Source organism: Panthera uncia, assembly GCF_023721935.1.
Source record: "Panthera uncia isolate 11264 chromosome A1 unlocalized genomic scaffold, Puncia_PCG_1.0 HiC_scaffold_17, whole genome shotgun sequence".
Lineage (NCBI taxonomy): Eukaryota > Metazoa > Chordata > Mammalia > Carnivora > Felidae > Panthera > Panthera uncia.
Genome location: NW_026057577.1, coordinates 59,967,367 through 59,980,075, shown reverse-complemented (window position 1 = coordinate 59,980,075; position 12,709 = coordinate 59,967,367). Strand labels below are relative to the sequence as shown.

The following is a 12,709-nucleotide window of genomic DNA, read 5'->3' as shown; positions in this document are numbered from 1 at the left end:
TGATACCTTTCTCGAGTACATCTTTATTCCCTTCCTTTGAGATTTTAATTTTGCAAAAAGTAGAAAACATTTCATAGTAAGAATTCAGAGGATTCAAAGTTCCTCTCCTCATTCATTAATTTGAAGAATTTTTTATTCTGTAGGCCTGTTGAAAATTTTAAAAATCAGGGAAAATTAATATTTGGAAAACTCTTTAAAGCATATATTATATGAAGAAATAATTATGCCTATATTGACTTTTTTAGTTTAAAGATATTTTAAGAAAAAAACTTAGTCAAATAATATGTGTGAAAACACCCAGGAATGGTCTATTTAAAAATTTTTTTTAACTTTTTTAACATTTTATTTATTTTTTTGAGACACAGAGACAGAGCACAAGCAGGGGAGGGGCAGAGAGAGAGAGGGAGACACAGAATCCAAAGCAGGCTCCAGGCTCTGAACTGTCAGCACAGAGCTCAACACAGGGCTTGAATCCACGAACTGCGAGATCATGACCTGAGCCCAAGTCGGGCGCTTAACTGACTGAGCCACCCAGGAGCCCTCACGCATCATTGTTCTAATAGCAAAATATTGAAAACAATATAAATGTTCTCACAGATGATTTTATAACAAAATAAGAAACGTTCATGATATTTAACCTTATAAATGCAATTTTCTAAAAACCTCCTGGTTATACCATACTGCCCCTGGGAGAATCAGAGTCTTATTTGGATAACTTCAGTCCCTCACACACTATAGGAAAACTGGGATGGCAAGGTCATGGTGAGAACAACCATCCTAACTATCTTGCTATTGATTCAGGAGATGAGCACCCCTGTATCTAGAGACTGGGAAAGGGCTGTCACTGGAATGACTGTTTGATTATGGCAGAGGAAGTGGCATCCCTCTGGACTCAGAGAAAAACTAAAATGTACATAAAAAATACACTGTAAGGGCACTTCATAATGACAACTATGATATAACAAGACTAGATCTTTCTACTGAAGAAAGAGATGTACACATAATGTATTTAAAGAAGATTATTACTGGTGGCTCAGTCAGTTAAACATCTGACTTCGGCTCAGGTCATGATCTCACAGTCAGTGAGTTCAAGCCCTGCATCGGGCTCTGTGCTGGCAGTTCAGAGCCTGGAGCCTGCTTTGGATTCTGTGTCTGCCTCTCTCTCTGCCCTCCCCTGCTCATGCACTGTCTCTGTCTCTCTCTCTCTCTCTCTCTCTCTCTCAAAAATAAATATTTAAAAAAAATTTTTTTAAGTTTATTTATTTATTTTTGAAAGAGAGAGAGTGAGCTCAAGCCGGAGAGGAGTAGAGAGAAAGGGAGAGAAAGAATCCCAAGCAGGCTCACTGTCAGCACAGAGCTCAACACAGGTGCCAATCCCACAACCATGAGATCATGACCTGACCTGATATCAAAAGTCAGATGCTTCATGGACTGAGCCATCCAGGTGCCCCCAGAAATACTCTATTTACTTGGAGTTAGAAAACAATATAACATATCATTGGTTTTGCAAAATCCATGCTGCGCTTTTATAATTTAACAAGGCAATGAAAGATAAATGTTTTTCTTTCTCTAGATTCATTTAAAACCAGTCACACTTCTGACTGAGCAAGATCATGTGGAACATAATCTGGCTTCAGAGAGAAGGAAAGTTCGATTACATCATGAAGATACCTTTAAAAACTTGATGAAAGAAAATAACGAGTTTGATGGTCAGTAAATCTACTTATGGGAACTTTAATTATATGACTGTGACAAGCAGAGGGGTCCTTTCTTAGAGTACATTTATTTTCACCTTGTTATTACAGTTCAGCCCTGGCAATGGTAGGTGTCTTCCCCAACAAACTCAGTGGCTGGAGAAGGAAGGGCCTGGCCAATTCAAAATATAACTGCAGCTATCTAAGACCTCTTTAAATTGGAGGATCTACAGGGGAGGAGAGAGGAAAAGAAGGGTCACAGGGACCAGGCAGTCCTTGTTGGTAAGTATGCACTCAGTAGTGACCAAAGAATGAAGGAACAACAGCACAGGGATATGTCCATCTGGTGCTTCACAGTTTACTAAGCAGGCTCTCTTTCATTACTTCATATGAACTGCTTATAATACCAACACAGGAGAAAACTGAAAGTGAGCCGTGATGAGCCTTGCTAAAGATCACAGGAGCTATGAATGGAAGCGATAAGATTCTATTTCTGTTTCCTGGCTCTTCCCCCAGTAGCACTGTTTGATTAGCCAGAGTGTCTTAGTTCTCTGGCTGCAAACCCCCAGGCTCTTGGAGGCCTCATGGGGCCAGAATGGCATGGAAAAGAGGGCCACTTTGCCCCTCCCCTGCCCTTCCTTTACTTCTGACCCCATCTCCTTCAGCCCCAGGGAAGATGACCTTTCAGGGAGAGCAAAGTGGTGAAGGGGAGGAAGTGGAGTGGTCTAGCTTGAGCCACTCTGCTCCCAGTGGTGAGACAGGAAGTTCCCAGAAGATTCAACTTTCCTGGGCTCCAAGGCAGCTACTAGTAGAAGAGGAAGGAAAGGATCAGAATGAGAATATTAGAAGAGAGGAAGGAAGAAGAGGAGACACAGAGGCCAGAGGAGAGAGGAAAAGCAGAAGCAGGGGTGACCTGTGTGTGTGGGCTTTATTCTGCCCTGCATGACATCATCATGGCCTGGGGACAACCTTACAGATGACCTTTTGGTTGGAAAAAAGTTTTTCAAAGGCTTCTATTGCAGACCTTTTAAAAGACAATGCCCGTTACCAAGCTACTTTTTTAAAATTTATTTATTTTGAGAGAGATACTGTGTGCTCATGGGAGCTAATGGGGGAAGGGGAGAAAGGGAGAGAGAGAATCCCAAGCAGGCTTTGTGCTGTCAGCCCAATGTGGGGCTCAAACTCATGAAGCATGAGATCATGACCTGAGCCGAAATCAAGAGTCCCGACGCTTAACTGACTGAGCCACCCGGGAGCCCTACAAAGCTACTTTAGAAGAAATGAAGACTTCATCATTAAATTACTATGCTGAGAAGAGTCCATCCTTTTGTAAAGATGGTCTCTGTACCAAAATATATTTTAAATGCATTTTTGCTAAAGTAATAAAGTGGCCGAACCATGTGAACAAGGGCAAACTACAAAGAAAATTCAAGGTGGAAGGAGGCAGTACATGAAAAGATAGGACTGTATCATGGAGGCTCTCCTAGGTCAAGTTAAGAGGCTTAAACTTTATTCTCTCCTTAAAGAGAGCTGATACAGATTTGGGCACACTTGTTGCATGATTAGGCTGGCATTTAATATGGTCATTCTGTGTAGAGGAGAAGAGACTATATGCAGGGAGACTAGGCAAAGGATGAGGAGTGGCTACTCCAGGCAGTGGTAGTATAGAAAGGAGGAGAAAAGTCCAAAACTATACAAGGGGTAAAATCAGTAGAATAGGGTCACTGATGGGGAGATGGGTGAGGAAGAAGAAGTTCAGGAAAACTCTCAGGTTTCTGGTGTGAGCAACTAGCTAATTAATGGTAGTATCTTGAACTGAGGTCATGCATATGAGGGGCAGGAGAGGGGCAGTTTTGATGAGGTGGATGATGAGTTCAGTTTAGTCTCATGTGCTGTGGAACAACCAAAAGGACAAAACCAGGCTGGGGAGATTTAGTTTGAGACACAGCAGCTTACAGATGGCAATTCAAATGAAGCCAGTACCTACAGTCACCCAGGGAGGGCTCATAGGGGCAAGAGGGTGGTGGGCCAAGAGTGGAACCTGCAGAACATGGCCATAAGAGATGATCAGAGGAGGAGGATGGATCTACAAAGAAGACCTAGAGGGACTAGTGGGAGGGATGCAGCGAGAACCAGAGAGACTAGCATCATAAGTCAAGGGAGTAGAGTTACATGAAGAAATGAGTGGTCAACTGTGTTCCAGGAAGTGAGAAATAAAAACTGTCCACTGAATTGGGAATAGAAAAGTCATTCTCACATGCTACAGCCATTCAAATGTAGAGGTAAAATGATTGCAATTGACTTCAGTTTCAGTGTGTTAGGAAGTTGGGCAAGATCTCCTCTATGGGTCTGGTTCAGTTTAGAATTATAGATTTTGAAGGGGTGCCTGGGTGGCTCAGTTGATTGAGTGTCCAACTCTTGATTTCACCTCAGGTCATGATCCCAGAAGTGCCACATCAGGCTATGTGCTGAGCGTGGAGCCTGCTTAGGATCCATTCTCTCTCTCTTTCCCTCTCTCCCTCTCTCCCCCTGTCCCTCTGTCCCTCTCTTCATCTCTCTCTCTCTCTCTCCTCCTCTATCTTTCCTTTTCTCCCTCTTTCCCTCTCTACCTCTCTCCCTCAGCCCTCTCCCCAGCTTACACTATCTCTTTCTCTCTTTAAAGTAAAAAAATACTTCAGAATTATAGATTTTTAGAAGTCTGTTTCTATCATGTTTCCTCTAATCTGCTGTAAAAGTGGATGATTCTACATTCCTTTGTACAATACAACTTTTAACTTAATTTTGTTGATTTTATCTTTTTAGAAATTTTACAAGCTTTCATGCCACCGAAGCAACCATAGAACCTAAAAGCAATTTCTGTTAATGTCAGAGCCAGACCCCAGAACTTTAAGTTGCCCTTGAGTGCGTGTTTTGTCCACCTGCTGCCCAGTGTATCTGATAGGGTTTGTCTTGAACTGGACAATACCTTCTGAAGGAAGACAGCTAGATCATCTCTGTTATTGAACAGTGTTTTTAGAAAACCCAGGGTTCTAACATTGATAGTAATATCAGAACTAATTGGAATCTCTTTTAAGATTTTGTGTGATTGAAATTCATATCATTGGAACAGTGAGAAATTTTAGTTAAAATCATATGCTTTCAGAAGAAAAGGGAAACAGATGAGATTAGATTACATAAAAGCAGGACTTCTTTGGAGTGTGTTCTTGTACCACTGAGTCACTGTTTGGAGGCTTGGTATATAGGAAAAGACTTCATATTTGGAGCATTAAATTATTTTTTTAGTGAGAAATCAAATCTTTATGAGCATTATCCTGTGTTAATTCATTCTGGTTGTGAGAAGGAAAACAACAGTTAAAATGACCTCAATTCAGGTCAAAGTTCCTGACCTGAAATTGTAGAATGAATGCAAAATTGTCCAAACAGAATGATGACACAATACTTAACGAACATCCAAAGTACAAGTATTGTAATTGACCTCTGGACAGGTATGGTCTTATTTGGAAGTCTGTAGAAAGGGTGAGGTTTGTTTACCATACTTGAGTACACAGACAGAACTGTGACCTAACTTGGTCTCTGAGCCTAGGAGAGCTATATTTCTCCAATGATTGGCAGTTACCTGTAAATAAGCATGCTTCTACGCTGAGGTCACCTGTACTCAGTATATTTTTGCATCCATGTCGTAGGTCACCTGTATTCAGTATATTTCTGCATACATGCTTATGCATACATGACCTGCCCTAGTACCCACCTCTTTGTATCCCAGTGTATGCCATGTATGTCTTTATAAGAATCAAGTAGCTTTGTCTTTAAAGTTATCGCTCAGAAAAGAAGGAATTGCCTTACATTTGTGTCTTTACAATGTTTTCCATAATATATTGCCTACTCAATTTTTTATTTTATCATTATTTTAAATTATTTAAAAATAGGTAGCACACATGCACAGGGTGAAAGTTCAAAAGGTATGAGGGCATTCAGTTAAAAGATAAGACTTCCAGAGCGCTTTGGTGGCTCAGTTGGTTGAGTGTCCAATTTTGATTTTGGCTCAGGTCATGATCTCATGGTCATGGGATTGAGCCCTGCATTAGACTCTGCACTGATGATGTGGAGCCTGCTTGGGATTTTCTGTCTCCCTCTCTCTCTGCTCCTCCCCAATGCACACACATGTGCATGCTCTCTCTCAAAATAAATATTTTTTTTTAAAAAAGCTATGACTTCCTGCCATCAGTATCTCCCAGTTAACCAGTTCCTATCTTGAAAGACAACCAATATTACACACACACACACACACACACACACACACACACACACACACACACTTAGAGCACAATATTCAAATAGCTATGCACTTTTCTTTTTTTTTTTCATTTAACAGTGCATTTTAGAGGTAGTTTATATTTATTTTCAACAAAAAAGCAAGAGATATTAACCTAAAAAAATCAGTACAGTTTTAGGTATTAATAGGACATCATCTGACAATGTCAGTAATGGCAAAAAAAGAGAGAAAAAAGAAGTTGAAAGATTCAAGATTTCATGTGTGTTTAAATATCACTTTAGGAAGCAGTCCAATTCTGATTACAGCAATATGGTGGATTTGGTGTCTAGAACAAGCTAAAATTTCTGGATAAAATATTTACAAACATCTTTGCAAACACATCTCAGCAGGAAGAAGAATAAGAGAAAATCTTGAAGTCCGGCCATAATTGGAAAACACAAATTTGCTTGGGACTCTGTAGATACTAGAAGACCTAGAACTTGTGTTTTAATGGGCCTGCATAGGCTCAGGAAACAAAGCCAGTGGCCCATGATAGGTGGAAGGTTGAATCAGGGAACCTTAAATGGACCTGCAAACCTAAAAAAATGATACTTTCAGTGAGTCAGTTGAAAAAAATCCTAATCCTCAATGAGCTTTGGTAGGGGTGCTTTCCTATCTCATTGAGACCTTAACCCTAGGTAAAACGGGTGGGGTTGGGGATGGGGGGACCTGTTTTCCTTTGAGAATTCAATCACAGGTACATTCTTAGGTAGATTTGGTATCAGAATCCACATCACTTGTTTGTACTGAAACAGACCAAGAGAAATTTATTATGAAGTGGCACTGTGTTACAGTACCCCCAGGTGACTGGCAGCCACAAATGCAAACCTCTGGAGACATAACTTTAAGCCCCACTCTAAAGAATTCCCACAGATACAGATCCAAGGCATATGAACTCCTAGTCAAAAATCCTGAAAAATAAAAATAAATAAGTCACCAAAATCTAGAGGAATCACCTTCTGAAGGTGCTTTGGGGAGGTGGGCCCCCTTTGAGGAAGCCTACAAAGACTACAATTACTGCATTTATCACATAAAGAATGTTGAAGTAAAAACGTTAATATATTTTAAAGAAATAGAATCAAAAGTATTATTCAGGAATTAAAAAAATTACCTAGAAGGTTTGACAAAGAAAGAGAATTTCTATACAAAAATATATATAATAATTTAAATTTAAAACTCAACGAATGAATTAAACAGCAGATAAGACAGTAACTGGAAGATAGATCTGAAGGAGTTACCTAGAATGCAGATGGATGGGCAAAGAATTGGGAAATATATGAAAGATTTGGAGATATAGAGAAAGGAGTAAGAAGTCTAATATGCATCTAATCAGAGTTCCAGAAAGAAAGGATAGAAGAATGGGAGAAAAATAGCATTTGAAGCAAATGACATAGACATTTTATTCAGAGGTAACAAGAAAGTTTGGTATCCATATGAAAAGATGATGGACCACATTAATCAGGGAAATCCAAATTATAACCAATATAAGATATTTCACACCCACAAAACTGGAAAAATTTGAAGAGTCTACAGTATTAAGTGAAAATGCAAAGCAGTAGGAACTCTAGTAAACAACATACAAAAGTGTACATTGGTACACTTTGTTACCTAGAAAATTCTGTTGAAAGCGAGGACTATGTGGAATAAATCAGCAAAATTAAGTTCATTCATTCATTCATTCATTCAATAAATATTTACTGAGTGCTCATATTAAGGAATTATATTAGAATTTAAAAAGAAAATCAGTTCTTGTCCAAAGGAGCTTCGGATCTAGTGGGTCAAAGATCACACAAAGAAAAATAAAAGTATAATTATAAAAGAAAGATGCATGTGTGAGCTCATAAATGGGAATTAGCTGTTAGATCTGGAAGGCTTTCCTGAGGAAGTGTTGACTGAGATGAGCCAACATAGTGTTGAGGTGGAAAAGTTTTACTTTATAAGCTTCTTCTAGCTGGTCTGGGAATTAAATTGTCATGAGACAGATTAACAGGAGAAAATCAAACAAAAGTTTAATTACAGGATACTGCCTATATACATGGGAGAGATCCAGAAAAAAATGAGTAACTCATTGAAATGGCAAAGTCAAAGACAAAAGATGATATTGGGGGTGGTGGGTCAGTTATGGGAGGTTACCGAGGAAAGCACAGTAAACAAGGATAAGGTTATTTTGTAGATTTAAATCATTGTCTTCTCTGGTAAATTTCTAGATTTACAGTCATCCCCCTCTTTCTGGTACAGCAAGGGAAATATGCTTACAAATAGAGATTTTTCTTATACACATAAATGTCACTTACCAAAGGGCAATTTCTACTGGGTTTTCAGAGCTTCTCTATGGTTTCTTAAAAATAATAAGCCTAAAAGAAGCAACATGCCAAAAAGGCATATCTTGAGGTGGCAAAATTTGCTCCCCTATAAAAATAGGGGATAAGAGATAAGTGGAAGAATGTGATAGTGCTGCTGATAGAGCAAACAATACGTGCAAATTCCCTGATGTTGAAGACAGTACTTAGTTATAGGACTGAAAAAAGGCCCTCATAGCTAGAACAAAGAGAGAGAGTGAAAGAGAATATGATGGGAGGAGAGTGGTAGTAGTCGCAATCAGACTCGCTGGGACTGGAGAAGTAGACAGACCAGACAAGGAAGGAAGGACTTCCCTAGCCAAGGGAAGGATTTGGGCTTTTATTTATTTTTCATTTAGTTTTAACGTTTTAATTATTTTTGAGACAGAGACAGAGTGTGAGTGGGGGAGGAACTGAGAGAGGAGACACAGAATCTAAAGCAGGCTCTAAGCTCTGAGTTGTCAGCACAGAGCCCAATGTGGGGCCTGAACTCAGAGCCTTTGAGATCATGACCTGAGCTGAAGCCAGCCACTTAACCAACTGAGCCACCCAAGCGCCCCTGGGCTTTTGTACTAGGGTGTTTTTAGAAGTTTCTGACATGTTTTCAAGTAGGAGACTGAAATGATCAGTGAAATGAAGGGGAAAAAAATTAAAAGACCATCAATTAATTATAAATCTAAAAAGTTCATGAGGAAATGCAGTTCAGGTCTTTGTAGCCACACTTCTCTGCTCACTTATGTGTGACTGTGCCAAGAATGGCCCCATTCCCAGTTCCCAACAGCTGCCTAATCTATGCTCTTGGGCTGCAAGCTCAGCTCTGCCTCTGACAGGACAACCGGGATGGTCCCCCTGATTTGTAAATCCTCCCTCTACTTCCTCAACAAAGGCACACAAGATTTAGGCCTAGCTGATGATTCACTAGATGATGCAAGACGCATAATTGAATACATTTTACTGCTTTGCAGCCAGAGTAAATGATTTCTCCATTGTTGAGAGTAAAAACCAATTTGTCAGTAAATGAACAGATATGATTCGAAGGAAGCAGAAGGACACTGAGAAGTACAACTCATTGTGCCATTTCTGTTGGTGACTGCATTCATTGCAAAACAGTAACTATGGAGGCCACATTCCCATTCTGAAGTTTATACTAGAGCAAACTATTCCAGATTTTCTGTATCTTTGGCCCTTTATAGCTCAAAGTCCTTTCATTTTAACAACTTTATTGAGGTATAATTGATGCACCATAAATAATATTATGCATACATAATGCAGTTATAAATAACATAATAATTATTATAATTATAAATAATAACTGGTATACCCTAAATTCATGTGCTCATATTTGAAGTATACAGTTTGTTTTGAGACGTGTACACCCAGAAAACCATCACCACAATCAAGATAGTAACATACCATCAACCCCCAAATTTCTTTCTGACTTTCCCGACAATGATCTGCCCCTTCTCCACTCCAAACAACTCAAGTTTAAATTTAATCATTATTTTAATCAAAATTCCAATGAACTTGTATGATAGATTAGAATACAATCTCTAAAAGGGCCTTTCTAATCAGCTATCCAATTCCCTGGAATTCATGAAGGTCACTCTTTAGAATCAAACCTGTTTATTTCCTCAGGAGATTTAAGTCTTCAGGAATAATTTAATTTTTCTAAAAATCCCACTAGTTAAGGGTACAGCTAGGAAGGAAAAATAGTAGTCCCAGTTTGTGCAGTTAATTCCACCAATATTAATGTCTGTATCCCTCCTTCAGATCCCATTTGTGATGAAGAGGAAGGAATGGTTTCTACAGGTGGCACCGCTGTTCAGAGCATTGAACTTGTCCTCCCACCCCATGCAAACCATCATGGAAATACATTTGGTGGCCAAATTATGGCTTGGATGGAGAGTCTGGCTACTATTTCTGCAAGGTTCTTGGTTTTGACTTTTGGTGTGTGATGTTGTGTCCAGTGGGGAGAGATCAGAAAGGGTCTGAGTCCTGGTTATTGAGCTAGGAGAGAAGGAGAGGAGAGTGTTGCCATTTATTAAAATTAGAAAATAAGTCATTTATCTGTTTACCTTAGGATTAATCTGTCCTTTTTTTTCATTTTTTAAGTTTATTTATTTTGAGAGAGAGAGAGAGAGAGAGAGAGAGAGAGAGAGAGCATGAGCAAAGAATGGGCAGAGAGAGGGAGGGAGAGAGAGAGAGAGAATGAAAGAGAGGGAATCCCAAGCGGGCTCTGCATGTGGAGCTGGGTGTGGGGCTCCAACTCAACAAACCACGAGATTATGACCTGAGCTGAAACCAAGAGTCGGACACTTAACCTGCTGAGCCAATCAGGAGCCCCTAATCTGCCCTTTTGTTTAAAGGTGAATGCTTATGTTCTTGGCTCAAAAATAAAAATGAAATGACAGTTCTAGTACTTTATTCTGAATTGTAAATGTTGATCTTGTAACGCTGCAGCTTCTTGTAATGATAGTTATGACATGGTGGATGCAGAATAGAAATGGAAGACGACCTTTACACTTAAAAATACTCAAATTGCAAACTTTTTTAAAGACACTTTACAATTTGGTTTGACCTTTGAAGGTGCTGGTTAGAATCATTATGGCCAAAGGATTAACTGAAAAATAAGATAACAAAGAGAGGAACTTGAAAGAATACTTTTAAGTACTCCTCAGTTTCAAAAAAAGGTATTTTATTATTAATGGACCCATGTAGGCAGTTGAGCAGTTTTAAGGAACACTGTGTATTCGGAAAATGCATTTGAACAGGGATTGCCCTACTGATGATCTTGTAACCATGGAACATTGTTAAGATTTTATTTTCCCAAAATGAAAAGAATTTTATGATGAGTATGTCTATAGTTGTGACCATAGTTAGAAACCTGTAATAATCCTTCCTATAAATTATACGTAAATAAGAGAGCTTGTTTTTAAAATGAGATTGTCGTTCTCAATGGCAATAAAGAATTTGAACCTGTTCTTTTGTAAGGCTTACAATATAATTAACTGTGGCAGAATCTGTTCACATAGTGTTGGCACAATTCCTTTGAGTAATTGAATGACTACCGTGGGGATCTAAAATGTAGAAAATTACCAAAGTAACTTTCTGAGATTAAATATACTTTACAAAATTTCAAAATTTCACACACACATACAAAATTGTAAAATGTGTACCTTGTAGCCTTTCAGGCTTTGTGTAGCAATCTAGGTAATTTTCCAATAGGGAAAAATATGAGTCTTTTGATATGTGAGTGAATTCAGTTGAAGCTAAGAAACTAGTGTGAATAGCACTAGCTGGTAGTTCCTTCACTGTGCTCCCCTCCAACCTGAGAGTTACAACTTCCTGTGATTGTGGCCATGAGCTGTCAGGATGAATAGAACCCTCAAATGAGGACAGAAGACCTTGGTTTGTTTTTCAGAGGGACTGAGATAGGGAACAAAACAAGAGCATGACTGTCACCACAAGAGCAGAAGCACCAAGCATCTCAGTAAAGACCCTCCAGCTTGGGGACATAGTATTTCCCAAAATGTTTGCAGGGATTGTACAGACCCACTCTCAACTTATGTAATCTAGTTATTTATTTCATTCTTACAAGAGTTAAAAGATGTTTATTTAGAAAACACACTGAGGGGCTCCTGGGTAGCTCAGTCAGTTAAGCGTCCAACTTTGACTCAGGTCGTGAACTCACAGCTTGTGAGTTCAAGCTCCGAGTCGGGCTCTGTGCTGACAGCTCAGAGCCTGGAGCCTACTTCAGATTCTCTCTCTCCGTCTCTCTCTGTTCCTCTCCTGCTCTCTCTCTCTCTCAAAATATAAACAAACAATTAAAAAACATTAAAAAAAAAGTAATATTTGTCACATTTGTTACGCAAATTAGCAGTTCATGAAAATACTTTGAAGAGTGACCTCTTTCTCCTCTCTCTCTTCCCTTTGTTTCATCAGCCGCCTCTGTAGGGCACACCCCCTCCTAAAGTCCGTGGACATGTTTAAGTTTCGGGGACCATCTGCTGTTGGAGATCGTCTTGTTTTCAATGCCATTGTCAACAATACATTTCAGACCTGGTAAAGCATTTTTAGTGCTCTTAGGCTGCTGTGGACAAATTCAAACTTGCAAATGAATAAATTTTCTTATTTCAGTGTAGAGGTAAGTGTAGGGACTACTTTAAAATAACCAAGTTCCTTCTAATTTTTTTTTTTTTACGTTTTTTCCCTAAATTTTATTTATTTTTATTTTTTTATTTTTATTTTTTTATTTTTTAATATATGAAATTTACTGTCAAATTGGTTTCCATACAACACCCAGTGCTCATCCCAAAAGGTGCCCTCCTCAATACCCATCACCCACCCTGCCCTCCCTCCCACCC

The 12,709-nt window shown here is 39.1% G+C and overlaps 1 protein-coding gene across 3 annotated transcripts in view; it reads left to right on the top strand.

The window, feature by feature from the left end:
- The window catches only part of ACOT12 (acyl-CoA thioesterase 12), a 59,293-nt gene that overhangs the window by 23,531 nt on the left and 23,053 nt on the right, over positions 1 to 12,709 (top strand). For all 3 annotated transcript variants that reach the window (XM_049649732.1, XM_049649731.1, XM_049649733.1), the window contains exons 5-7: positions 1,574 to 1,709; positions 10,116 to 10,272; positions 12,288 to 12,407. In XM_049649732.1, the coding sequence (XP_049505689.1) occupies positions 1,574 to 1,709; positions 10,116 to 10,272; positions 12,288 to 12,407 (413 nt within the window). The remainder of the gene's footprint in view (positions 1 to 1,573; positions 1,710 to 10,115; positions 10,273 to 12,287; positions 12,408 to 12,709) is intronic.